Source organism: Carcharodon carcharias, chromosome 5 (genome assembly GCF_017639515.1).
Source record: "Carcharodon carcharias isolate sCarCar2 chromosome 5, sCarCar2.pri, whole genome shotgun sequence".
NCBI lineage: Eukaryota > Metazoa > Chordata > Chondrichthyes > Lamniformes > Lamnidae > Carcharodon > Carcharodon carcharias.
In genome coordinates, this window is record NC_054471.1 from 6,358,282 (window position 1) to 6,383,412 (window position 25,131).

The window sequence follows — 25,131 nt, forward strand, 5'->3', positions numbered from 1 at the left end:
GGGTGACAATCAGGGGCAATACTGGGACAGAGAGTGCTGTGTATCAGGGTGACATTCAGGGGGAATACAGGGACAGAGTGGGCTGTGTATCAGGGTGAAAATCACGGGGAATACTGGGACAGAGTGGGCTGTGTATCAGGGTGACAATCACGGGGAATACTGGGACAGAAAAGGCTGTGAATCAGGGTGACAATCAGGGTAATACTGGGCCAAAATGGGCTGTGTATCATGGTGACAATCAGGGTGAATACTTGGACAGAGTGGGCTGTGCATCAGGGTGACAATCAGGGGTAATAATGGGACAGATAGGGCTGTGTATCAGGGTGACAATCAGGGGTAATACTGGGACAGATTGGGCTGTGTATCGGGGTGACAATCAGGGGGAATACTAGGAGAGGGTGGGCCGTATATCAAGGTGAAAATCAGGAGGAATACTAAGACAGAGTGGGCTGGGTATCAGGGTGACATTCAGGGGAAATACTGGCTCAGAGTGGGCCATGTATCAGGATGACGATCACGGGGAATAATGGGACAGATTGGGCTGTGTGTCATGGAGAAAATCAGGCTGAATACTGGGACAGATTGGGCTGTGTATCAGGGTGAAAATCAGGGTGAATACTGGGACAGAGTGGGCTGTGTATCAGGGTGACAATCAGGGGTAATACTGGGATGGAAAGGGCTGTGTATCAGGTTGACAATCAGGGAGAATACTGGGACAGATTGGGGTTTGTATCGGGGTGACAATCAGTGGGAATACTGGGATAGAGTGGGCTGTGTATCAAGGTAACAATCAGGGGGAATACTGGGACAGAGTGGGCTGTGTATCAGGGTGACAATCGGGGGTAATACTGCGATAGAAATGGCTGTGTATCAGGGTGACATTCAGGGGGAATACTGGGACAGAGTGGTCGGTGTATCAGGGTGTCAGTTAGGGGAATGCTGGGACAGAGTGGGCTGTGTATCAGGGTGACAATCAGGGGCTATACTGGGACAGAGAATGCTGTGTATCAGGGTGACAATCAGGGGGAATACTGGGCCAAAATGGGCTGTGTATCAGGGTGACAATCAGGGAGAATACTTGGACAGAGTGGGCTTTGTATCAGGGTGACAATCAGGGGTAATAATGGGACAGAGTGGGCTGTGTATCAGGGTGACAATCGGGGGGAATAAGGGGACTGAGAGGGATGTGTATCAGGGTGACAATCACGGGGAATACAGGGACAGAAAGTGCTGGGAATCAGGGTGACAATCAGTGGTAATACTGGGCCAGGGAGGGCTGCATATCAGGGTCACAATCAGGGGCAATACTGGGACAGAGTGGGCTGTGTATCAGGGTTACAATCAAGGGAGAATACTGGGACAGAGTGGGCTGTGTATCAGGGTGACAATCAGGGGTAATACTGGGACAGAAAGGACTGTGTATCAGGGTGACAATCAGGGTAATAATGGGACAGAGAGGGCAGTGTATCAGGGTGACAACCAGGGGTAATACACGGACAGAGTGGGCTGTGTATCAGGGTGACAACCAGGAGTAATAGTGGGAAGGAGTGGGCTGTATATCAGGGTGACAATCAGGGGTAATACTGGGACAAAGTGGGCTGTGTATCAGGGTGACAATCGGGGGTAATACTGCGATAGAAATGGCTGTGTATCAGGGTGACATTCAGGGGGAATACTGGGACAGAGTGGTCGGTGTATCAGGGTGTCAATTAGGGGAATGATGGGACAGAGTCGACTGTGTATCAGGGTGACAATCACGGGGAATACTGGGACAGAAAAGGCTGTGAATCCGGGTGACAATCAGGGTAATACTGGGCCAAAATGGGAAGTGTATCATGGTGACAATCAGGGTGAATACTTGGACAGAGTGGGCAGTGTATCAGGGTGACAATCAGGCGTAATAATGGGACAGATAGGGCTGTGTATCAGGGTGACAATCAGGGGTAATACTGGGACAGGAAAGGCTGTGTATCAGGGTGACATTCAGGGGTTATACTGGGACAGATAGGGCTGTGTATCAGGGTGACAACCAGGGGTAATACTGGGACAGAGTGGGCTGTGTATCAGGGTGACAATCACGGGGAATAATGGGACAGAGTGGGCTGTGTACCAAGATGACAATCAGTGAGAATACTGGGACAGATTGGGGTTTGTATCGGGGTGACAATCAGTGGGTATATGGGGAAAGAGAGGGCTGTGAATCAAGGTAACAATCAGCGGGAATAATGGGACACAGTGGGCTTTGTATTAGGGTGACAATCAGTGGAAATACTTGGACAGAGTGGGTTCTGTATCAGTGTGTCAATCATGGGGAATACTGGGACAGAGTGGGCTGTGTATCAGGGTGACAATCGGGGGTAATACTGCGATAGAAACGGCTGTGAATCAGGGTGACAATCAGGGGGAATACTGGGACACAATGGGCTGTGTATGAGGGTGACAATCAGGGGGAATACTGGGACACAATGGGCTGTGTATGAGGGTGACAATCAGGGGTAATACTGGGACAGAGTGGGCTGTGTATCACGTGACAATCAGGGGGAATAATGGGACAGAGTGGGCTGTGTACCAAGATGACAATCAGTTTGAATACTGGGACAGATTGGGGTTTGTATCGAAGTGACAATTAGTGGGTATATTGGGAAAGAGAGGGCTGTGTATCAAGGTAACAATCAGGGGGAATTCTGGGACAGATTGGGCTGTGTATCAGGGTGACAATTGGGGGGAATACTGGGCCAGAGTGGGCTGTGTATCAGGATGACATTCAGGGGAATACTGGAACAGAGTGGGCTGAGTATCAGGGTGAAAATCACGGGGAATCCTGGGACAGAGTGGGCTGTGCATCAGGGTGACAATCACTGGGAAATACTGGGACAAAGTGGGCTGTGTATCAAGGTAACAATCAGGGAGCATTCTGGGACAGAAAGGGCTGTGTATCAGGGTGACAACCAGGGTTAATACTGGGACAGATTGGGCTGTGTATCACGGTGACAATCAGTGGGAATACTGGGATAGGGTGGGCTGTATATCAGGGTGACAATCAGGGGAAATACTGGCACAGAGTGGGCTGTGTATCAGGCTGACAATCATTGGGAATACTGGGACAGAGTGGGCCGTGTATCAGGATGACAATCGGGGGAATAATGGGACAGATTGGGCTGTGTATCATGGTGAAAATCAGGTTGAATAATGGGACAGAAAGGGCTGTGTATTAGGGTGACATTCGGGGGTTATACTGGGACAGATAGGGCTGCGTATCAGGGTGACAACCAGGGGTAATACTGGGACAGAGTGGGCTGTGTGTCAGGGTGACAATCAGGATAGTAGACTGGGACAGAGTGGGGTGCATACGCAAGGTGATCATTAGTGGAGTGTACTGGAACCAAGTGGATTGTATACGCATGTTGACACTCAGCAGGTGTATACTGGGACAGAGTGGTGTTTATACACAGGGTGTTGATTTTGCTTATACTGGGACAGGATATATATACAGAGTGATGATCGTATGTACACTGGGACAGAGTGGTGTTTGTACACAGGGTCATGATCATGTGTACTCTGGGACAGAGTTGTTTGCATGCACAGGTGATGATTGTGCGTATACTGGGACAGCATGCACAGGGTGATGATCATGTGTGTACTAGGTCAGTGTGTATCTTGTGTATACTGGGACAGAGTGGTGTGTATATACAGGGTAACGATCAGGGTGAGTACGCTGGGGCAGTGGCTTTATTTATTCAGTTATTAGACGTGGGCTTCGCTGGCTGGGCCACACTTATTTCCCATCCCGAGTTAAAGATAGAAACATAGAAACTAGGAGCAGGAGGAGGCCATTCGGCCCTTCGAGCCTGCTCCACCATTCATTATGATCATGGCTGATCATCCAACTCAATATCCTGCTCCCGCTTTCTCCCCATATCCTTTGATCCCTTTCACCCCAAGAGCTAAATCTAACTCCTTCTTGAAAACAGACAATGTTTTGTCCTCAACTACTTTCTGTGGTAATGAATTCCACAGGCTCACAGCTCTCTGGGTGAAGTCATTTCTCCTCATCTCAGTTCTAAATGGTCTACCCTGTATCCTCAGACTGTGTCCCCTGGTTCTGGACTTCCCCACCATCGGGAACATCCTTCCTGCATCTACCCTGTCTAGTCCTGTTAGAATTTTATAGGTTTCTATGAGATCCCCCTTTATCCTTCTGAACTCCAGTGAATATAATCCTAATTGACTCAATCTCTCTTCATATGTCAGTCCCACCAACCCAGGAATCAGTCGGGTAAACCTTTGCCGCACTCCCTCTGTAGCAAGTACATCCTTCCTCAGAAAAGGAGACCAAAACTGCACACAATATTCCAGGTGTGGGTCTCACCAAGGCCCTGTACAATTGCAGCAAGACATCCCAGTTCCTGTACTCGAATCCTCTGGTTATGAAGGCCAACATACCATTTGCCTTCTTTACCGCCTGCTGCACCTGCATGCTTACCTTCAGTGACTGATGTAGTTGCTCTTGAGAAGGTGCCTTCTTGATCCACTGCAGCCCCTGTGGTGTAGGTACACCCACAGTGCTGTTAGGGAAGAAGTTTCAGGATTTTGACCCAGCCACAGTGAAGGAACGGTGATATATTTCCAAGTCAGGATGGTGAGTGACTTGGAGGGGAACTTCCAGGTGGTGGCGTAGTGATATTGTCACTGGACTGGTAATTCTGGGACCCAGGGTAATGCTCTGGGGTCTTGGATTTGAATCCCACCACGGCAGATGGTGGAATTTGAGTTAAAGTCTAATGTTGACCATGAAACCATTGTCGTTTGTTGTTAAAAACCCATCTTGTTCACTAAAGCCCTTTAGGGAAGGAAATCTGCCATCCTTACCTGGTCTGGTGTGACTCCAGATCAGCAGTAATGTAGACTCTTAACTGCCCTCTGAAATGGCCTGGCAAGCCACTCAGTTGTATCAAATGCTAAAAGTTAATAAAAAGGAATGGAACTGGATGGACCACCCGGCATCGACCTAAGCATCAGAAATGACAATGGCAAACCCAACACCAACAACCCTGTCAAGTCCCCCTTAATAACATCTGGGGGCTTGTGCCAAAATTGGGAGAGCTGTCTCACAGACTAGTCAAGCAACAGCCTGACATAATCATCCTCACGGAATCATACCTTACAGATAATGTCCCAGACACCACCATCACCATCCCTGGGTATGTCCTGTCCCACCAGCAGGACTGACCCAGCAGAGGTGGGGGCACAGTGGTATACAGTCAGGAGGGAGTTGCCTGGGAGTCCTGAACATCGACTCCAGACCCCATGAAGTCTCACGGCATCAGGTCAAACATGGGCAAGGAAACCTCCTGCTGATTACCATGTACCACCCTCCCTCAGCTGATGAATCAGTGCTCCTCCATGTTGAACATCGCTTGGAGGAAGCACTGAGGGTGGCAAAGGCACAGAATGTACTCTGGGTGGGGGACTTCAATGTCCATCACAAAGGGTGGTTCGGTAGCACCACTACTGACCGAGCTGGCCGAGTCCTAAAGGACATAGCTGCTAGACTGGGTCTGCGGCAGGTGGTGAGGGAACCAACAAGAGGGAAAAACATACTTGACCTCATCCTCACCAACCTGCCTGTTACAGATGCATCTGTCCATGACAGTATTGGTAGGAATGACCACCACACAGTCATTGTGGAGACAAAGTCCTGTGTTCACATTGAGGATACCCTCCATAGTGTTGTGTGGTACTACCACTGTGCTAAATGGGATAGATTTCAAACAGATCTAGCAACCCAAGACTGGGCATCCATGAGGCGCTGTGGGCCACCAGCAGCAGCAGAATTGTACTCGAACACAATCTGTTCGGCATGACATCAGTCGTCTCGATTTCTCTGCTCCTCTCACCCACTCTAACCTGTCTCTCTCTGAACTTGCTGCACTCCATTCTCTCAGGTCCAACCCTGACATTGTCATCAAACCCGCTGACAAGGGGGGTGCTGTTGTTGTCTGGCGCACTAACCTCTACCTCGCGGAGGCTGGGCGTCAACTCGCAGACACTTCCTCCTACCTCTCCCCGGGCCATGACCCACCACTGAACATCAAGCCATTGTTTCCAGGACTGTTACTGACCTCATCTCCTCTGGAGATCTTCCTTCCACAGCTTCCAACCTCATAGTCTCCCAACCTCGGACGGCCCGCTTCTACCTCCTACCCAAAATCCACAAACAGCACTGTCCCGGCAGACCGATCGTGTCAGCCTGCTCCTGCCTCACGGAACTCATTTCTTGCTATCTTAATTCCATTCTCTCTCCCCTTGTCCAGTCCCTTCCCACCTACATCCACGATTCCTCTGACACCATACATCTTATCAAAAATTTCCAGTTCCCTGGCCCCAACCGCCTCCTCTTCACCATGGACGTCCAATCCCTCTACACCTCCATCCCCCACCGGGATGGTCTGAGGGCCCTTAGCTTCTTCCTCGAACAGAGGCCCGAACAATCCCCATCCACCACTACTCTCCTCCGTCTGGCTGAACTTGTTCTCACACTGAACAATTTCTCCTTCAACTCGTCTCACTTCCTCCAAATAAAAGGTGTGGCTATGGGTACCCGCATGGGCCCCAGTTATGCCTGTCTCTTTACGGGGTATGTGGAACATTCCTTGTTCCAGTCCTACTCCGGCCCCCTCCCACAACTCTTTCTCCAGTACATCGATGACTGCTTCGGTGCTGCTTCATGCTCTCGTCTGGACCTGGAAAAATTTATTAATTTTGCTTCCAATTTCCACCCCTCCATCATTTTCACATGGTCCATCTCTGACACTTCCCTTCCTTTCCTTGACCTCTCTGTCTCAATTTCTGGTGATAGACTGTCCACCAATATCCATTACAAGCCTACCGACTCCCACAGCTACCTTGACTACAGCTCCTCACAGCCCGCTTCCTGTAAGGACTCCATCCCATTCTCTCAGTTCCTTCACCTCTGTCGCATCTGTTCTGATGATGCCACTTTCAAAAACAGTTCCTCTGACATGTCCTCCTTTATTAACCGAGGTTTTCCACCCACAGTGGTTGACAGGGCCCTCAACCGTGTCCGGCCCATCTCCCGCGCATCCGCCCTCACGCCTTCCTCTCCCTCCCAGAACCATGATAGGGTCCCCCTTGTCCTCAATTAACAACCCACCAGCCTCCGCATTCAAAGGATCATCTTCCGCCATTTCTGCCAACTCCAGCATGATGCCACCACCAAACACATCTTCCCTCCACCTCCACCCCCCCACCCCCCTGGTGGCATTCCGCAGGGATCATTCCCTCTGGGACACCCTGGTCCACTCCTCCATCACCCCTCACACATCAACCCCCTCCCACGGCACCTTCCCATGCAACCACAGAAGGTGCAACACCTGCCCCTTTACTTCCCCTCTCCTCACCGTCCAAGGGCCCAAACATTCCTTTCAAGTGAAGCAGCATTTCACTTGCACTTCCCTCAATTTAGTCTACTGCATTCTCTGCTCCCAATGTGGTCTCCTCTACATTGGAGAGACCAAACGCAGACTGGGTGACCACTTTGCAGAACACCTTCGGTCTGTTCGCAAGCATTACCCAGACCTCCCTGTTGCTTGCCATTTCAATACTTCACCCTGCTCTCTTGCCCACATGTCTGTCCTTGGTTTGCTGCATTGTTCCAGTGAAGCTCAACGCAAACTGGAGGAATAACACCTCATCTTCCGACTAGGCACTTTACAGCCTTCCGGACTGAATATTGAGTTCAACAACATGAACTCTCTCCTCCGTCCCCACCCCCTTTCTGATCCCCCTTTTTTTTCCAATAATTTATATAGATTTTTCTTTTCCCACCTATTTCCATTATTTTTAAATTTATTTCCATCCATTGTTTTATTTCTACCTTTTAGCCTATTTCGATCCCTTCCCCCCACCCCACCCCCACTAGGGCTATCTATACCTTGCTTGTCCTGCTTTCTACCCTTAATTAGCACATTCCTTAGATAATATCACCACCTTCAACACCTCTTTGTCCTTTTGTCTGTGACATATTTTGACTATCTCCACCTATCACTGGCCCTCTATCCAGCTCTACCTATCCCAACCCCCTTAAACCAGCTTATATTTCACCTCTCTTCTATTTTTCCTTAGTTCTGTGGGAGAGTCATACGGACTTGAAACGTTAACTGTGTTCCTCTCTGCAGATGCTGTCAGACCTGCTGAGTTTTTCCAGGTATTTTTATTTTTGTTTTTGTTTTGGATTTCCAGCATCCACAGTTTTTTGCTTTTACAATCTGTAACCTCATGGCCTGGCATATTCCCCACTCTATCATTACCATCAAGCCAGGGGATCAACCCTGGTTCAATGAAGAGTACATGAGGGCAAGCCTAAAACTTAGTGTCAACCTGGTGAAGCTATAACACAGGACTACTTGTGTGCAAAACAGGAGAAGCAGCAAATGATAGACAGAGCTAAGCGATCCCACAACCAACGGATCAGATCTAAGCTCTGCAGTCCTGCCATATCCAGCCATGAATGGTGGTGGACAATTAAACAACTCACTAGAGGAGGAGGCTCCACAAATATCCCCATCCTCAATGATGGGGGAGCCCAGCACATGAGTGTAAAAGATAAGGCTGAAGCATTCGGAACAATCTTCAGCCAGAAGTGCCAAGTGGATGATCCATCTCGGCCTCCTCCGGAGGTCCCCAGCATCACAGATGCCAGTCTTCAGCCAATTCAATTCACTCCACGTGATGTCAAGAAACAGCTGAAGGCACTGGATACTGCAAAGGCTGTGGGCCCTGACAATATTCCAGCAATAGTACTGAAGACTTGTGTTCCAGAACTTGCCACACCCCTAGCCAAGCTGTTCCAGTACAGCTACAACACTGGCATCTACCCGGCATTGTGGAAAATTGCCCAGGTATGTCCTGTACACAAAAAGTGGGACAAATTCAGAGTGGGGTGTGTACCAGCATGCTGATCAGGGGACTTCACTGGGACAGAGGGGTGTATACAGGGAGTGATGATCGAGAGAGTATACTGGGACAGAATTGGGTGTATACCCAGGGTGATGATCAGGGGATGTATTCTGGGACAGAGTTGGGTGTGTACACAGGGTGATGATCAGGGGAGTATACTGGGACAGAATGGGGTGTGTACTGATAGTGATGATCGGGGGAGTATATTGGGACAGGGTGGGGTGTGTATCCAGGATTATGATCATGGAGTGCATACTGAGACAGAGCAGGGTGTATACACAGGGTGATGATCAGGGGTGTATACTGGGACAGAATGGGGTGTGTACTGAGAGTGGTGATCGAGGGAGTATATTGGGACAGGGTGGGGTGTGTATCCAGGATTATGATCATGGAGTGCATACTGAGACAGAGCAGGGTGTATACACAGGGTGGTGATCAGGGGAGTACACTAGAAGTCTAAGAGCTAAAGTAAAGAATAGTCCGATCAATTCTGGGAAGAAAGCATTTCTGGAGAGACTGGTTGAGATAATAGAGAGATCAAAGGGAAGAAATGCATTTCAGGAAACACTGAAGCCTATGTGAGGGGGTAGCTGCTTCATCCTCCCAGAAGACAACAGGATAGCTGGTCAGAATTCCTGGAAGACAGTGTGAGCAAGGCCAGACCTGAGGCCCCAGTTGCTGTCAGCCGCAGTGGACACCCCAAGAGCCAAAGCACGGCAGTAAAAATTACTGGAACTCTGTAGATACTAAAATCTATCAGGATAGTTGTTGAACAGAAAAGGGGAAGGTTAGCTCTGAGGGAAGTTAAGTTAAGATTGGTGGAAGTGTTTTAAAGTCATGTTTACTGTGTGAAGCCAATCATGGCCAGAATTTTGAGTTTGGCGGTTGGCGGGCCTGGGAGTGGGCAGGAACCAGCCCACCGCGTCCGATCGGCTCCTGACTGCAATTTCACACAAAAGGCCAACTAAGCCTCGCCAAGCGTGAACAGAGCCTCCCCAATGATCGGGAAGGGACGGCCAGGGCTCTGTCCACCGCAGGGTCCAATGGCAACCTGGCAGCCAGTTTAAAATCAGCACATTCAGGCCCTGGAAAACCACCAGCAACAAAATCATCTTCGGATTGTCAGCAGGAGATTAAAAATGATGCATTCCAGTGTGGCTCCAGACTTCAGGTGGGAGGGCAGGTTGGGCGGGCACTCAGCCCCCCAGATTTCTGATGAGTGCCTTGCGGTACTCCTGGAGGAAGTGGCTGCCAGAAGGCTCTCTGAACCAGGCACCAGCGCAGATACCAGCACCTCGCTGGGCGTTAGGTCTTTGGCTAGAACGTCGGTGCACAGCAGGGAGGGCACTTCACACTTGCTGGAGGTGCAGGCGGAGGCAGAGAGTGCCCAGGGCGCTGACGGCCAGAGAACTGCTGGAGACCAGGAGGATTCTCAGTCAAAGGCAGATGAGGAGCCCCTGGAACCGCCCATTGGGCAGCAAATGCTGGATGTCCAGCGGGATGTGTGGGAGGATCTGGCGGAGATCCATGAGGATCTGTGTGCAATGGTCTCCGTGATGGAGGAGCCCATACGGAGCATCAACGCTGCGTTTACCCTCATAGCCGAGCGCACTGCCTCTTCCATTGGGACAGTGGTGACTCTCATGGAGAGGCAGCTCCAGATACAGAATCAGGGGGATCAGAACCTGGGGTTGTGCTCGGACCTGCAGCCCTCACACAGGCACTAACCTCAGGTGGTCAGTGCCCGTGTGGGAGGTGGATGAGGCACCCAGTATCCCAGCTCGGTGCCCGTCCATCAATGGTGAGCAGGGAGGTCCAGAGTGACCTCACATTGGCGCATCAGCTGCCTGTAGTCTCTGCGGGCTCCTATCAGGGCGCTCTGGATGATGGCAGCAGCTCCTCTTCCCCTCTGCCAGTGACCGTGACATCCGATGAGGCTGCGGTGCCTGGGGAGATGCCAGCGGTGGAACTGGTCACTCCCTCCCAGGCGGGACCAGCACAGGCTCCACTGGCCAGAGGACGCCCACCAAGGTCATCAAGGCCAACCGGACAGCAGAGTCAGCGGGCTGTCTCCAACACCGGTGCCAGCGAGGGGGGAGCACCTAGACGTAGCACCCACAAACATAAGTTTAAAACACCATGAGCACAAGAGGGACTGGTCATGGATGATCTTCTGTTGTGCAATGTTTTGTTTATTTTAACTGGCCTGGGGTTGAAGAACAGAGAAGGTTCTGTTAACTTGTTTTGACTATCGACATGATATAAACTTTGCTCTTGTGTTAATGGCCTAAGTATGCTTGTTTTATAGGTGCAGCACACCAGTATCTCATGCTGGGTGTGAGTGGCTGGAGACTTTGTTGCACAGGCACTGAGTGTTCTTTGTGGTCAAATGAAATGGTCATTTCAGACGCCCGGAATAGAAGCTGCAGCGCTGGCATGAGGTGGGAGCGGATCTTTGGCAGCCTAGCTGAAGGAGTGTTGGATCAAGGTGCCCCTGGTGTCCCTGCCTCCCTGGAGGTTACCGAGGTCTGCCTCCACACCCTCAGCGTACTCCTCACTGTCTCCTCTTCTGACTCACTACTGGATTCATCCTCTGTGGCCTGTAGAGCTGCATCAACATCCTCTTCCTCCAGTGGGTCCCCTCTTGCCAGTGTCAGATTGTGGAGAGTGCAGCATGTAACCACTATCAGTGACACCCGCTCTGGGGGCTATTGTAGTGCATCCCCGAACGGTCCAGGGATTGGAAGTACATCTTGAGAAGGCCGATGGTTCTCTCTATCACTGCCCTTATGGAGGCTTGGCTCCTATTGTAACGCTGCTCAGCCTCTGTTCTTGGGTGGCAACGAGGCGTCATGAGCCACCTTTTAAAGGGATAGCCCTTGTCACCCAGCAGCCATCCATCCAGTCGGGCTGGAGCACTGAACAGTCTTGGCACCTGGAAGTGTCTCAGGACATATGCATCATGGGAGCTGCCAGGGTACCGTGCACAGGCGTGCAGACTATGCATTCTATGGCCATACACTATCTGAACGTTCATGGAGTAGAAATCCTTGATGAAGGCACCTGGCTGATCACTGGCACTCTGATGGCCACATGTGCACAGTCAATGGCACCCTGGGTGTGGGGGAACCCAGCAATCGCTGCAAAGCCTCTGGCTCACACAGCCTGGCTGGCCTCGTCCATATGGTAAAGAATAAAGGTCAGTATCCACCTATACAGAGCTTCTGTCACCAGTTTGATGCAACTGTGAACAGCTGATTGGGAGACTCCACACAGATCCCCCTCTGACCCCTGGAAAGAGCCGGAGGCATAGAAGCTGAGGGCCACTGTGACCTTCAGAGCTACTGGCACGGGGTGTCCACCCACACAGTCGGAGCTGATCTCAGGTCCAATCCCCTGACAGACGGAGGTGACTGTCTCCCAGGAGAGATGGAGCTTCCTTCAGCACTGCACCTTGGACATATTGAGGTAGCTGCATCACCGCCTGTAAACCCTGGCAGCAGGATAGTGGCGTCTTCTGCAGCCCCTTCTGCCTGAGCCTCTCCTCCCACAGGTCCCTCCCCTGGAGGCTGCATTGGGATATCTGGCCTCCTCCCCCTTCTGCCCTTCTCTCCGTCCTCACAGGAGGTGCCTCCAGCGGAGACCACAATCCCCATTGCCAGGGTATGGGAAGGCTGTCTGACACCTGGAAGGATCCTCACAGTCTGCATTCTCTGGGGTCTTTGGAGACACAAGGAGACCTGAACTGAAGCCTGGAAATGCTAAGAATGAAGCCCCGAACAGAGATGAAGCTGCCTATTACCAATAAATCGCCAGTACAAACTATCTACCAGACTCCTCACTACTCCCACGGCAATGCTGCCGACCCTTTCTATCCCGCCCGTGGATGAGGTTTTTGAAATTCTCGGCTGGCTGCCTGCTTGTTTAGCCCGTGTGATGAGCACCAAAACGCAAGGTCGACGATAAATCGGCATCAATTGACTTTTCAATGGCCTTAACTGGCCTGTTAATTAATATCAGGCACGTCTCCAGCACCTGCATGCACCCGCTGAGTGAAATATCGCGAGTGTGCGATGACTCACCCGATATCATTGCGCTGTATTTTACACACGAGCGTGTCAGGCACACACCCTCACACCGAGCAGAACATTCTGCCCCACCTGTTTAACTTTTATTTGTTTTTTCTTTATTCTTTTAATAAATGTTTATGAGAAAATCATTTGCTGATTTCAGAACTGCTCCTCATACCATACAAATTGCAAAAACCATTTTGGCAGCTGCTCCAAGTTTCCCTCTGAGATTTAAGCAGCTCAGCATTTACCATCTGCCATGCCTAACAATACCCAGGGCGATGATCAGGGGGATTATACTGGGACAAAGCTGGGTGTATACCCAGGGTGACGATCAGGGGGATTATACTGGGACAGAGTGGGGTGTATACACAGGGTGATGATTGGGGTTGTATACTGGGACAGAGTGGGGTGTATACCCAGGGCGATGATCAGGGGGATTATACTGGGACAGAGTGGGGTGTATACCCAGGGTGATGATCAGGAGGATTATACTGGGACGGAGCTGGGTGTATACACAGGGTGACGATCAGGGGGATTATACTGGGACAGAGTGGGGTGTATACACAGGGTGATGATCAGGGGGATTATACTGGGACAAAGCTGGGTGTATACCCAGGGTGACGATCAGGGGGATTATACTGGGACAGAGTGGGGTGTATACACAGGGTGATGATTGGGGTTGTATACTGGGACAGAGTGGGGTGTATACCCAGGGCGATGATCAGGGGGATTATACTGGGACAGAGTGGGGTGTATACCCAGGGTGATGATCAGGAGGATTATACTGGGACGGAGCTGGGTGTATACACAGGGTGACGATCAGGGGGATTATACTGGGACAGAGTGGGGTGTATACACAGGGTGATGATTGGGGTTGTATACTGAGACAGAGTGGGGTCTATACACAGGGTGACGATCAGGTGGATTATACTGGGACAACGTGGGGTCTATACACAGGGTGACGATCAGGGGGATTATACTGGGACAGAGTGGGGTGTATACACAGGGTGATGATTGGGGTTGTATACTGAGACAGAGTAGGGTGTATACACAGGGTGATGATTGGGGTTGTATACTGGGACAGAGTGGGGTGTATACACAGGGTGATGATCAGGGGGATTATACTGGGACAGAGTGGGGTGTATACCCAGGGTGATGATTGGAGTTGTATATTGGGACAGAGTGGGTGTATACCCAGGGTGATGATTGGGGTTGTATACTGAGATAGAGTGGGGTGTGTACACATGGTGATGACTGGGGTTGTATACTGGGGCAGAGTGGAGTGTGTACACAGGGTGATGATTGGGTTGTATACTGGGGCAGAGTGGGGTGTGTACACAGGGTGATGATTGGGGTTGTATACTGGGGCAGAGTGGAGTGTGTACACAGGGTGATGATTGGGTTGTTTTCTGGGGCAGAGTGGGGTGTGTACACAGGGTGATGATTGGGGTTGTATACTGGGACAGAGTGGGGTGTATACACAGGGTGATGATCAGGGTTGTATACTGGGGCAGAGTGGGGTGTGTACACAGAGTGATGATTGGGGTTGTATACTGGGGCAGAGTGGGGTGTGTACACAGGGTGATGATTGGGATTGTATACTGGGACAGAGTGGGCTGTATACCCAGCGTGATGATCAGGGGGAGTATGCTGGGACAGAGTGGGATGTATACATAGGGTCATGATAGGGGTTGTATACTGGGACAGAGTGGGGTGTATGTGCAGGGTGATGATCAGGGTTGTATACTGGGACAGAGTGAGGTGTACGCGCAGGGTGATGATTGGGGTTGTATACTGGGGCAGAGTGGGGTGTGTACACAGGGTGATGATTGGGGTTGTATACTGGGGCAGAGTGGGGTGTGTACACAGGGTGATGATTGGGGTTGTATACTGGGGCAGAGTGGGGTGTATACCCAGCGTGATGATCAGGGGGAGTATGCTGGGACAGAGTGGGATGTATACATAGGGTGATGATCAGGGTTGTATACTGGGACAGAGTGGGGTATATACATATTGTGACGATTGGCTGAGTATAGAGAACTCATCCTGATAGGAATGAGATCAATCAACTATTTAACACTTCCAATGTTGCCTTGCTGACAGCACCCCACCCCTCCTCAGGATGGAGCTCTCCTGTTTGGTTTCTATCTGGACGGCGCTTGCTGGGATCAGCACAAACGTGTCCTGCAGGATTCCATTATTGGTAGGAGATATTATCAAATGCCTGAGATTCTCTTCCTCCCTGTGCAGGTGGGTGGCCAAGTTTAATTCTACTGTTGTTGACTATTAATTTCAGCATTTCCCAGCTTTACAAACCTCCAGGGTAGGGAACCATGGAACCATGTAAACAGTCCAGAACAGGTGGGGGACATGGGAACAGATAGCGGTGGGGACATGAGAACAGTTCGGGGGAGGGGGGGACATGAGAACAATTCGGGGGGGGGGACATGAGAACAGTTCGGGGGGTGGGGGACATGAGAACAGTTCGGGGGGGACATGAGAACAGTTCGGGGGGGGACATGAGAACAGTTCGGGGGGTGGGGGACATGAGAGCAGTTCGGGGGGGGGACATGAGAACAGTTCGGTGGGGGACACATGAGAACAGTTCGGGGGGGGACATGAGAACAGTTCGGGGTGGGGAGGACATGAGAACAGTTCGGGGAGGGACATGAGAACAGTTCAGGGGGGGACATGAGAACAGTTCGGGGGGGGACATGAGAACAGTTCGGGGAGACATGAGGACAGTTCGGGGGGACATGAGGACAGTTCGGGGGGGGGACATGAGAGCAGTTCGGAGGGGGACATGAGAACAGATCGGGGGGGACATGAGAACAGTTCGGGGGGGGACATGAGAGCAGTTCGATGGGGGGGGACATGAGAACAGTTCAGGGGGGACATGAGAACAGTTCGGGCGGGGACATGAGAACAGTTCGGGGGGGACATGAGAACAGATCAGGGGGGGACATGAGAACAGTTCGGGGGGGGGACATGAGAACAGTTCGGGGGGGGGACATGAGAACAGTTCAGGGGGGGTACATGAGAACAGTTCGGGGGGGTACATGGGAACAATTCAGGGGGGGACATGAAAACAGTTCGGGGGGGGACATGAGAACAGTTCGGGGGGGGGGACATGAGGACAGTTCGGGGGGGGGAACATGAGAACAGATCGGGGGGGACATGAGAACAGATCGGGGGGGGGACATGAGAACAGTTCGGGGGGGACATGAGAATAGATCTGGGGGGGGGGACATGAGAACAGTTCGGGGGGGGACATGAGAATAGTTCGGGGGGGGGCGTAATGACATTTAGCTCTCTTTTTTAAAGCCCACCAAATAAACCAAATTAACAAAATGAGGGATAAGATAGGAATGACATTTCGAACAGTCCAGGATGTTACTGGATAAATAATCACTCGGCTGGGCTGTCACCCTGTTAAAGACAATTGCTGATTAAACAGACGATGGGCATTGATTATCCCACATAAACAGAATAAAAAAGATACAGATGGAACACCTTGTGTGGAAGTCAGTAGCAGTGAGGAGTTGTCTTGAAAATAGACCAGCTTGAACCAAAATACCAGGCTGGATTAATTCTTCCACCACAACCTCTTATTGTGACTAACACAGGATAGGGACCATTGGAATGAAGGCAATATGAAGAAATGTGAAATAAGGAGAGAAAATTCTGGAAAACCTCAGGTCTGCAGCACCTGTAAAGAGAGAAACAGAGTGAATGTCCCCAGTATAGGTGTGTTTGTATGTGATGTGACCGGTCCCTGGGCGAGGGTCCCCCCCTGTTTGCTATGCTCCTGGGTGAGGAGGGATGAACTTGCCCCCTTTCTTTGTTTTACCCCTCGGTTGGTCGCAACAAGGTTAATTTAAAAAGGATCCCTTCCCTTGTGGATACCTTTTCCCAGTCCAAATGTATTTCTGCTTTAAAAAGGAGCCAATTTAACCAGGCTTTCTTGAGTTAAAGAAAGAATGAGTTTATTAGTTACTAAAATGTGAGAAAAGTGATAAAGGAGCAATACACATACACACGGATTAGAACTGAGAAATTATTACAAAGATAAAAATTAAAAAGTCATTGGCTGCTCCGTGAGGAGTAGATGATGAAACGTTGCAGTTGTCAAGTTGGATGATTCCGCTGGAACTGACCTTGGGCAGTTGACCAGTTGGTTTGGAGATTCTTGGTTCCACAGGTTAGCTGAAAGGAGTGTGTAGAAACACATTCTGGGAGGCTTCTTAGTCAAACAAAACAAACTTTATTTACACAAGAGCTCATGTGGCTGTTTGTATCTAACCAGCCCCTCATACAACCATCTCCTAGGAAACTCCTCCCCTAGAATTTATTCCCTCGCGTGAGCTACACATTGGTTGAACAAATTATGTGACCCCCTACTCAGTCGAACTGATCTTAAAGTCACAGTCATCATATCTCTCCCCCGCTTAACTCCTTTGTACATCTTTTCAATTAACAATTGCTTTGTGCAATTGAACCAAGAGTTTTCTGAATTCTAGAAATAATTACAAATGTTGTTAGCTCGGACTTCAATTACACAATACATACTATATACCCCATAGTTATAAATTCATTCTTTGGAGTGGTTTTTGAATTTGCTTTGAGCAGCATATTTCGACAGGTTGTGACAGAATTGGCTGGATCGACATTTTCCGGAACTGTACTAACGGGTACCTCCTTTAGGACAGACAATTCATTATCATGAATTTCCACAGCGCTGTCCTTGACATTTATTACAGGTTGACCAGATCTTCAGTGCACCCAAGTTCGCCAACACTCGGTGGTAACACTGACTGTGGGAGTGCCTCTCTACCCCTCAAACGGGCAACCTGCTTCCGAACAATCTGTCCCTCAACAAAAACAGAATTACCTGGAAAAACTCAGCAGGTCTGGCAGCATCGGCGGAGAAGAAAAGAGTTTACGTTTCGAGTCCTCATGACCCTTCGACAGAACTTGAGTTCGAGTCCAAGAAAGAGTTGAAATATAAGCTGGTTTAAGGTGTGTGTGGGGGGGGCAGATAGATAGAGAGAGAGAGAGAGGTGGGGGGGTGGGTGTGGTTGTAGGGACAAACAAGCAGTGATAGAAGCAGATCATCAAAAGATGTCAACGTTGTTGTACACCTCATCTTCCGACTAGGGACTTTACAGCCTTCTGGACTGAATATTGAATTCAACAACTTTAGGTCGTGAGCTCCCTCCCCCATCCCCACCCCCTTTCTGTTTCCCCCTTCCTTTTTTTTCCAATAAATTATAAAGATTTTCCTTTTCCCACCTATTTCCATTATTTAAAAAAAATTTTAAAAAAACCCCACTAGAGCTATACCTTGAGTGTCCTACCATCCATTCTTAATTAGCACATTCTTTTAGATAATATCACCAACTTTAACTTTAACACCTATGTGTTCTATTGTACTATTGTCGTTGACATCTTTTGATGATCTGCTTCTATCACTGCTTGTTTGTCCCTACAACCACACCCCCCCCACCTCTCTCTCTCTATCTCTCCGCCCCCCACACACACACCTTAAACCAGCTTATATTTCAACTCTTTCTTGGACTCGAACTCAAGTTCTGTCGAAGGGTCATGAGGACTCGAAACGTCAACTCTTTTCTTCTCCGCCGATGCTGCCAGACCTGCTGAGTTTTTCCAGGTAATTCTGTTTTTGTTTTGGATTTCCAGCATCCGCAGTTTTTTTGTTTTTAAATCTGTCCCTCAATCCTGACTTGATACAAAAGAGGTCCGGTCTCAGAGACTATCCTTCCAGGAATCCACCTAGGACCGCTACCGAAGTTTCTCACATACACATTTTCATTAGTTGAGAACTTCCTAGCTCTACTGTGAGAATCATAACTTGTCTTCTGGTTGCACTGACTTGACTCTACACTCCCCTGCAAATTTGGAAGATGTAATCTCTTCCTGAGATGGCCTTTCACCAACAGTTCACCAGGAACAACACCTGTCATTGGTGTGGGCTGGCAGGGCGCTGTCTTTGTGATTTATATCATTGAGACTGGTAAAGTTTTGAAAATCCCTACTCGTGAACGCTGCTCCATTATCGGACACGGTTAATTCAGGCAGACCATGAGTTGCAAAACAGGGCTGCAGCTTCTCGATGGTCACCATCGATGTCGGTGTCTTCCCCTCAAAAATTTCTATCCACTTAGAGTGTGCATCAATTACAAAGAGAAACATCGGACCCATAAACGGTCCTACATAAACCAAGCAAAAACTTGCCAGATGGAGTTTAATGGAGGGAAGTGTGAGGTCATGTACTTTGGTAGGAAGAATCAAAAGGCAGATTATTATTTAAATGGAGAGAGATTCCGAAAAAGTGCAGCACTGAGGGATCTTGGTGTTCTGCATGAAACACAAAAAGTTAGCATGCAGGTACAGCAAGTAATTAAAAAGGCACGTGGTATATTGGCCTGTATTGCTAGGGGGTTGGAGTTTAAAAATAGGGAAGCCTTGTTACAACTGTACAGGTGTTGGTGAGGCCGCACCTGGAGTATTGTATACAGTTTTGGTCCCTGTATTTAAGAAAGGATATACTAGCATTGGAGGCAGTTCAAAAGAGATTCACTAGGCTGATTCCTGGGATGAAGGGATTGACTTATCAAGAATGGCTAAACAGGTCAGGCCTTTATTCATTAGAGTTTAGAAGACTGAGGGGTGATCTTATTGAAACATACAAGATTCTGAGGGGGCTTGACAGGGTAGATATTGAGAATATTGTTTCCACTAGTGGGGGAATCTCAAACTAGGGGACATAGTTACAGAATAAGGGGATACTCATTTAAAACTGAGATACAAAGGAATTTCTTCTCTCAGAGGGTAGTGAAAGTCTGGAATTCTCTATCCCAAAGAGTTGTAGAGGCTAGATCACTGAAAGTATTTAAAGAGGAAGTAGATAGATTTTTGAAATATAGGGGAGTTGAGGGCTATGAGGAGCTGGCATGAAAGAGGAGTTGAGGCCTGGGGCAGTTCAGCCATGATCTTATTGAATGGCGGGGCAGGCTTGAGGAACCGAATGGCCTACTCCTGCTCCTATTTCTTATGTTCATATACTAGACATGGATCTGGACCCATGGCCGACTAAGCCATTCCCAAGGGCGTAGTAAAGCTATGGCTGGCAGGCTTTGCTGCAACTGGCCCTGTTGGCAGAGTCTTACCAAGTCTTCAATATCAATGTCGATTCCAGGCCACCATACATAACTCCTGGCTAACATTTTCATTTTTGAGATACCAGGGTGGCCATTGTGTAGTTCCATCTTGACAACTAAGTTCATGTGTACAGATGGAGTAGGGTTTCCCGTCCTCTGAATCTGCCTCATCTCCCATGCTGTAAGGATTTTATCTATACCTTGCTGGGAGTTGGAGCGGAGCAGACCTGTGGGGGCCAGTCAGGTGCTGAGGAGCATCTATAAATACAGACCGGGGATTGCAGAGTGGCCTATCTTGCTGAGAGTTGGAGCAGACCTACAGGAGATAGTCAGGAGCTGAGGAGTGTCTATAAATACAGACTGAGGATTGCAGAGTGGCCTGTCTTGCTAGGAGTGAGGAGCAGACCTGAGAGGGACAGTCAGGAGCTGAGGAGCGTCTATAAATACAGACCAAGGATTGAAAAGTGGCCCATCTTGCTGGGAGTGAGAGCGGAGCTGAGGGTCAGACCTGCGGGAGACAGTGTGAAGCGTCTATAAATACAGACTGGGGATTGCAGAGTGGGCCCATCTTGCTGGGAGTGGGAGCGGAGCTGAGGGTCAGACCTGCGGGAGACAGTGTGAAGCGTCTATAAACACAGACCGGGGATTGCAGAGTGGGCCCATCTTGCTGGGAGTGGGAGCGGAGATGAGGATTCACTGTTTCAGCTGCTGTGAGCCTGCAATCCGGGGAAAAGAGGAAAACAAACTGTGGTGTTACAGGAAGCTGGTAGGTTGTTTGGCCAGAAAGTGCTCAGTCTAAGGGGCAGTGTGTGAGAAACCAGCCTGGGACAGGCGAGTTCAGGCAGATCCATAAATAAAACAAACTAAAACTTTAAAATAATAAACCAACATTTGAAAACTTTAAAATTAAAATCAAACAATAAAGATTAAAAAACAATAAAAAGTAATTTAAACAAACATCTAAAACACATACCTTGTAGTTAAGAAGCATATAACCTTAGTGGTCAGTGGTACTAGGATTCAATACAAACAGTAAATTGTAGCAGACATAGGAAGAAAGTAATTAAAGTAAATTAACTAAATAACATAAGTCCAAATGGTGGGACAGGTGTTATGTTGCAGCTGTGAGAAGTGGGAGCTTTTGGACGCCAAGGTGATCCGTGACAAACACGTCTGCAGGAAGTGTAAGCAGCTTGAGGAATTCTAGATCAGGATTATTGATCTGGAAGCCGAAATGCAGATACTGCACAACATAAGGGAGGGGGAGATATACCTGGATACTTTGTTCCAGAAGACAGTTACACCTATTAGAATCGGGTCATCTGATTTGGTCAGCGGTGAGGGGCAGGAGGATGTGACTGTCAGTGAGGCAGGTAATGGGACTGAGCAGACAGTAAGGAAGGAGCCTCAGGCTTTGCAATAATCAAACAGGTTTGAGGTGCTCAGAACTTGTGTGGATGAAAGCGAAGTCTGCAAGGTGGATGAGCTGGCTGGACATGGCACCGTGGTACAGGAAGCCGTTCAAGTTGGGGGAGCAAAAAGGAACATAGTGGTAGTAGGGGATAGTATAGTGAGGGGGATTGACAATGTTCTCTGCAGCAAAGAGTGAGAGTCCAGATGGCTGTGTTTCCTGTCTAACAGTAGTCACAGTGTAGGACAAAGTATTTAAGAGAAAATATTGAATGCTTGTGATAAAGGGATGGCAATAATCATGGGTGATTTTAATCTATGCATAAACTGGAAAAATCAGATTGGCAGTAGTAGCCTGGATGAGGAGTTCTTAGAATGCTTTCAAGATAGTTTCTTAGAGCAGCATGTTCGGGAATCAACCAGAGAGCAGGTTAGACTAGACTTTGGTATTGGTAACATAACAGGATCACTATGGAAATGGTACTGCGCAAATTGATGGAGCTGCAGGCTGGCAAGTCTCCAGGTCCTGGTGGACTATATCCTAGGGTCTTAAAAGAGGTGGCTAATGAGGTAGTCGATGTGCTAGTGTTAATTTTCCAAAATTCGCTAGATTCTGGAAAGGTTCCATCAGATTGGAAAGTAGCAAATATAACCCCTCTATTCAAGAAGGGAGAGAGGCAGAAAACAGGAAATTATAGGCCAGTTAGCTTGATGTCTGTCATGGGCAAGTTATTAGAATTGGCCATTAAGGAAGTTATAGCTGGGCACTTAGAAGGATTCAAGGCAATATGGAAAAGTCAGCATGGTTTTGTGAAAGGGAAATCATGTTTAACCAAGTTAGAACCATAGAAAAGTTACAGCACAGAAGGAGGCCATTCGGCCCATCATATCCATGCCAGCCCGAGAATACCCAGGTGCCCTTTCTAATCCCACCTTCCTGTACCCGGCCCATAGCCCTGCAGCTTACAGCACTTTAGGTGCACATCCAGGTACTTTTTAAAAGAGTTTAGAGTTTCTGCCTCTACCACCAACGTAGGCAGCAAATTCCAGACACCCACTACCCTCTGGGTAAAATATTTCTTCCTCATGTCCCCCCTACACCTTCTGCCACTTATCTTGAATCTAATTCCCCTGGTTCTAGAATTCTCCACCAAAGGAAACAATTTTATCCTGTCCACTCTATCTATTACCCTCATAATTTTGTATGCCTCAATCAAGTCACCTGTCAGCCTTCTTTGTTCTAAGGAAAATAACCCAACCTATCCAATCTCTCCTCGTAGCTACACTTTCCTAACCCTGGCAACATTCTTGTAAACCTCCTCTGCACTTTCACCAGAGCTATTACATCCTTCCTGTAATGTGGTGACCAGAACTGCACACAATACTCCATTTGTGGCCTCACCAACGTTTTATACAATTCCAACATTATATCCTTACTTTTATATTCTGTACCTCTGACAGTGAAGAAGAGCATTCCATATGCCTTCTTTACACCCTTGTCTACTTGAACTGTTGCCTTCAGGGACCTGTGTACTTGTACGCCAAGATCTCTCACTTCATCTACCCCTCTTCGTATATTCCCATTTATAGTATAATCCCTGTTACTGTTTGACCTCCCTAAATGTATGACCTCACACTTCTCTATGTTAAAATCCATCTGCCACTTTACCTCCCACTCCACCAACTCATCTATTGGAATTTTTTGAAGGAGTAACATGCACAGTGGCTAAAAAGGAGCCTGTAGACATACTGTACTTGGATTTCCAGAAGGCATTTGATAAGGTGCCACATCAAAGATTATTACGGAAAATAAACGTGCATGGTGTAGGGGGTAACATATTAGCGTGGATAGAAGATTGGCTGGCTGGCAGAAAACAGGACAGTATGCATAAATGGGTCTTTATCTGATGGGCAGGATGTGACGAGTGGAGTCTCACAGGGGTCTGTACTGGGGCCTTAACTTTTTACAATTTACAATGACTTAGATGAGGGGAGTGAAGAGATGGTTGTTAAATTTGCAGATGACACTATGTTAGGTAGGTAAGTATGTTGTGAAGAGGACATGAGGAGGTTGCAGGTGGATATAGATAGGTTGAGTGAGTGGGCAAAGATCTGGCAAATGGAATTTATTGTGGGAAAATGTGCAGTTATTCACTTTGACAGGAAGAACAGAAAAGCAGAGTATTACTTAAATGGAGAACGGCTACATAATTCTGAGGTGCAGAGGGATCTAGGTGTTCTAGTCCATGAGTCACAACAGGTTAGTATGCAGGGACAGTAAGTAATTAAGAAGGCTAATGGAATGCTATCCCTTATTACAAGAGGGATTGAACATAAAAGTAAGGATGTTATGCTTCAGTTATACAGGGCATTGGTGAGACTGCGCCTCAAACACTGTGTGCAGTTTTGGTCTCCTTATTTAAGGAAGCATGTAAATGCATTGGAGGCGGTTCAATGGAGGTTTACTAGATTGATACCTGGAATGAGTGGGCTGTCTTATGAGGAGAGGGTGAACGGACTGGGCTTGTTCCACTGGGGTTTAGAAGAGTGAGGGGTGATTTGATTGAGGTGTATAAGATCCTGAACGGCCTTGACAAGGTGAATGTGAAAAGGATGTTTCCTCTTACAGGTGAGTCCAGAACTAGGGGACACTTTTAAAATTCGGGATCGCCCTTTTAGGACAGAGATGAGGAGAATTTTTTTCTCTCAGAGGGCTGTGTGACTTTGGAATTCTCTGCCTCAGAAGGTGGTGGAGGTGGGGTCATTGAATATTTCTAAGGCAGAGGTAGATAGATTCTTGTTAGGCAAGGGAATCAAAGATTATCGGGGTTAGATGAGAATGTGGAAGTCGAAACACAAGATCAGCCATGGTCTTATTGAATGGTGGAGCAGGCTCGAGGGGCTGAATGTTCCTATTTCTTATGTTCTTATGTACTCTGGATAACAGTGGATCCTGACTGGTCCAGGTTTTGATTTGTTTTGCACAGACTGGTGGCGTATCAAAAAAGTCTAATGCCAAAGCAATTTCTTGAGGAATAGGTGTACATGTAATACTTTGTCTCAAGGACAGGCGACTCAGGGTTTTCACATTCACAATATGTACCCCTGGTCGATGTTTGAAGGTGTATTCATATGCAGCCAGGATCAATGCCCATCTCTGAATCCTCGCAGAGGCTATTGGTGGAATAGCCTTGTCCTCTTCAAAAAGGCCCAACAATGGCTTGTGGTCTGAAACAAGAGTGAAATGTCTCCCATGTAGATACTGATGGAACTTTTTGACACCAAAAACTATTGATCGGCCCTCTTTTTTGATTTGTGAATAGCCTCTTTCAGCTACTGAGTGTTCTTGACACATATCCTAATGGCCTTTCCGAGCTATCAGCCATCTCATGGGACAACACTGCCCCAAGGCCATAAGGAGGTGTCACACGTCAGTATTAGTTCCATCGAAGAGTCAAAGTGTACAAGTGGACTTGAAGACTGCAGCA

General features: G+C 48.5%; 1 protein-coding gene across 1 annotated transcript in view; it reads left to right on the top strand.

The window, feature by feature from the left end:
* The window catches only part of rrp36 (ribosomal RNA processing 36), a 186,360-nt gene extending 161,704 nt beyond the window's left edge, over positions 1-24,656 (top strand). Inside the window, exon 9 of the mRNA XM_041188149.1 lies at positions 24,591-24,656. Coding sequence (XP_041044083.1) covers positions 24,591-24,656 — 66 coding nt within the window. The remainder of the gene's footprint in view (positions 1-24,590) is intronic.
* The last annotated feature ends 475 nt before the right edge of the window (positions 24,657-25,131 follow it).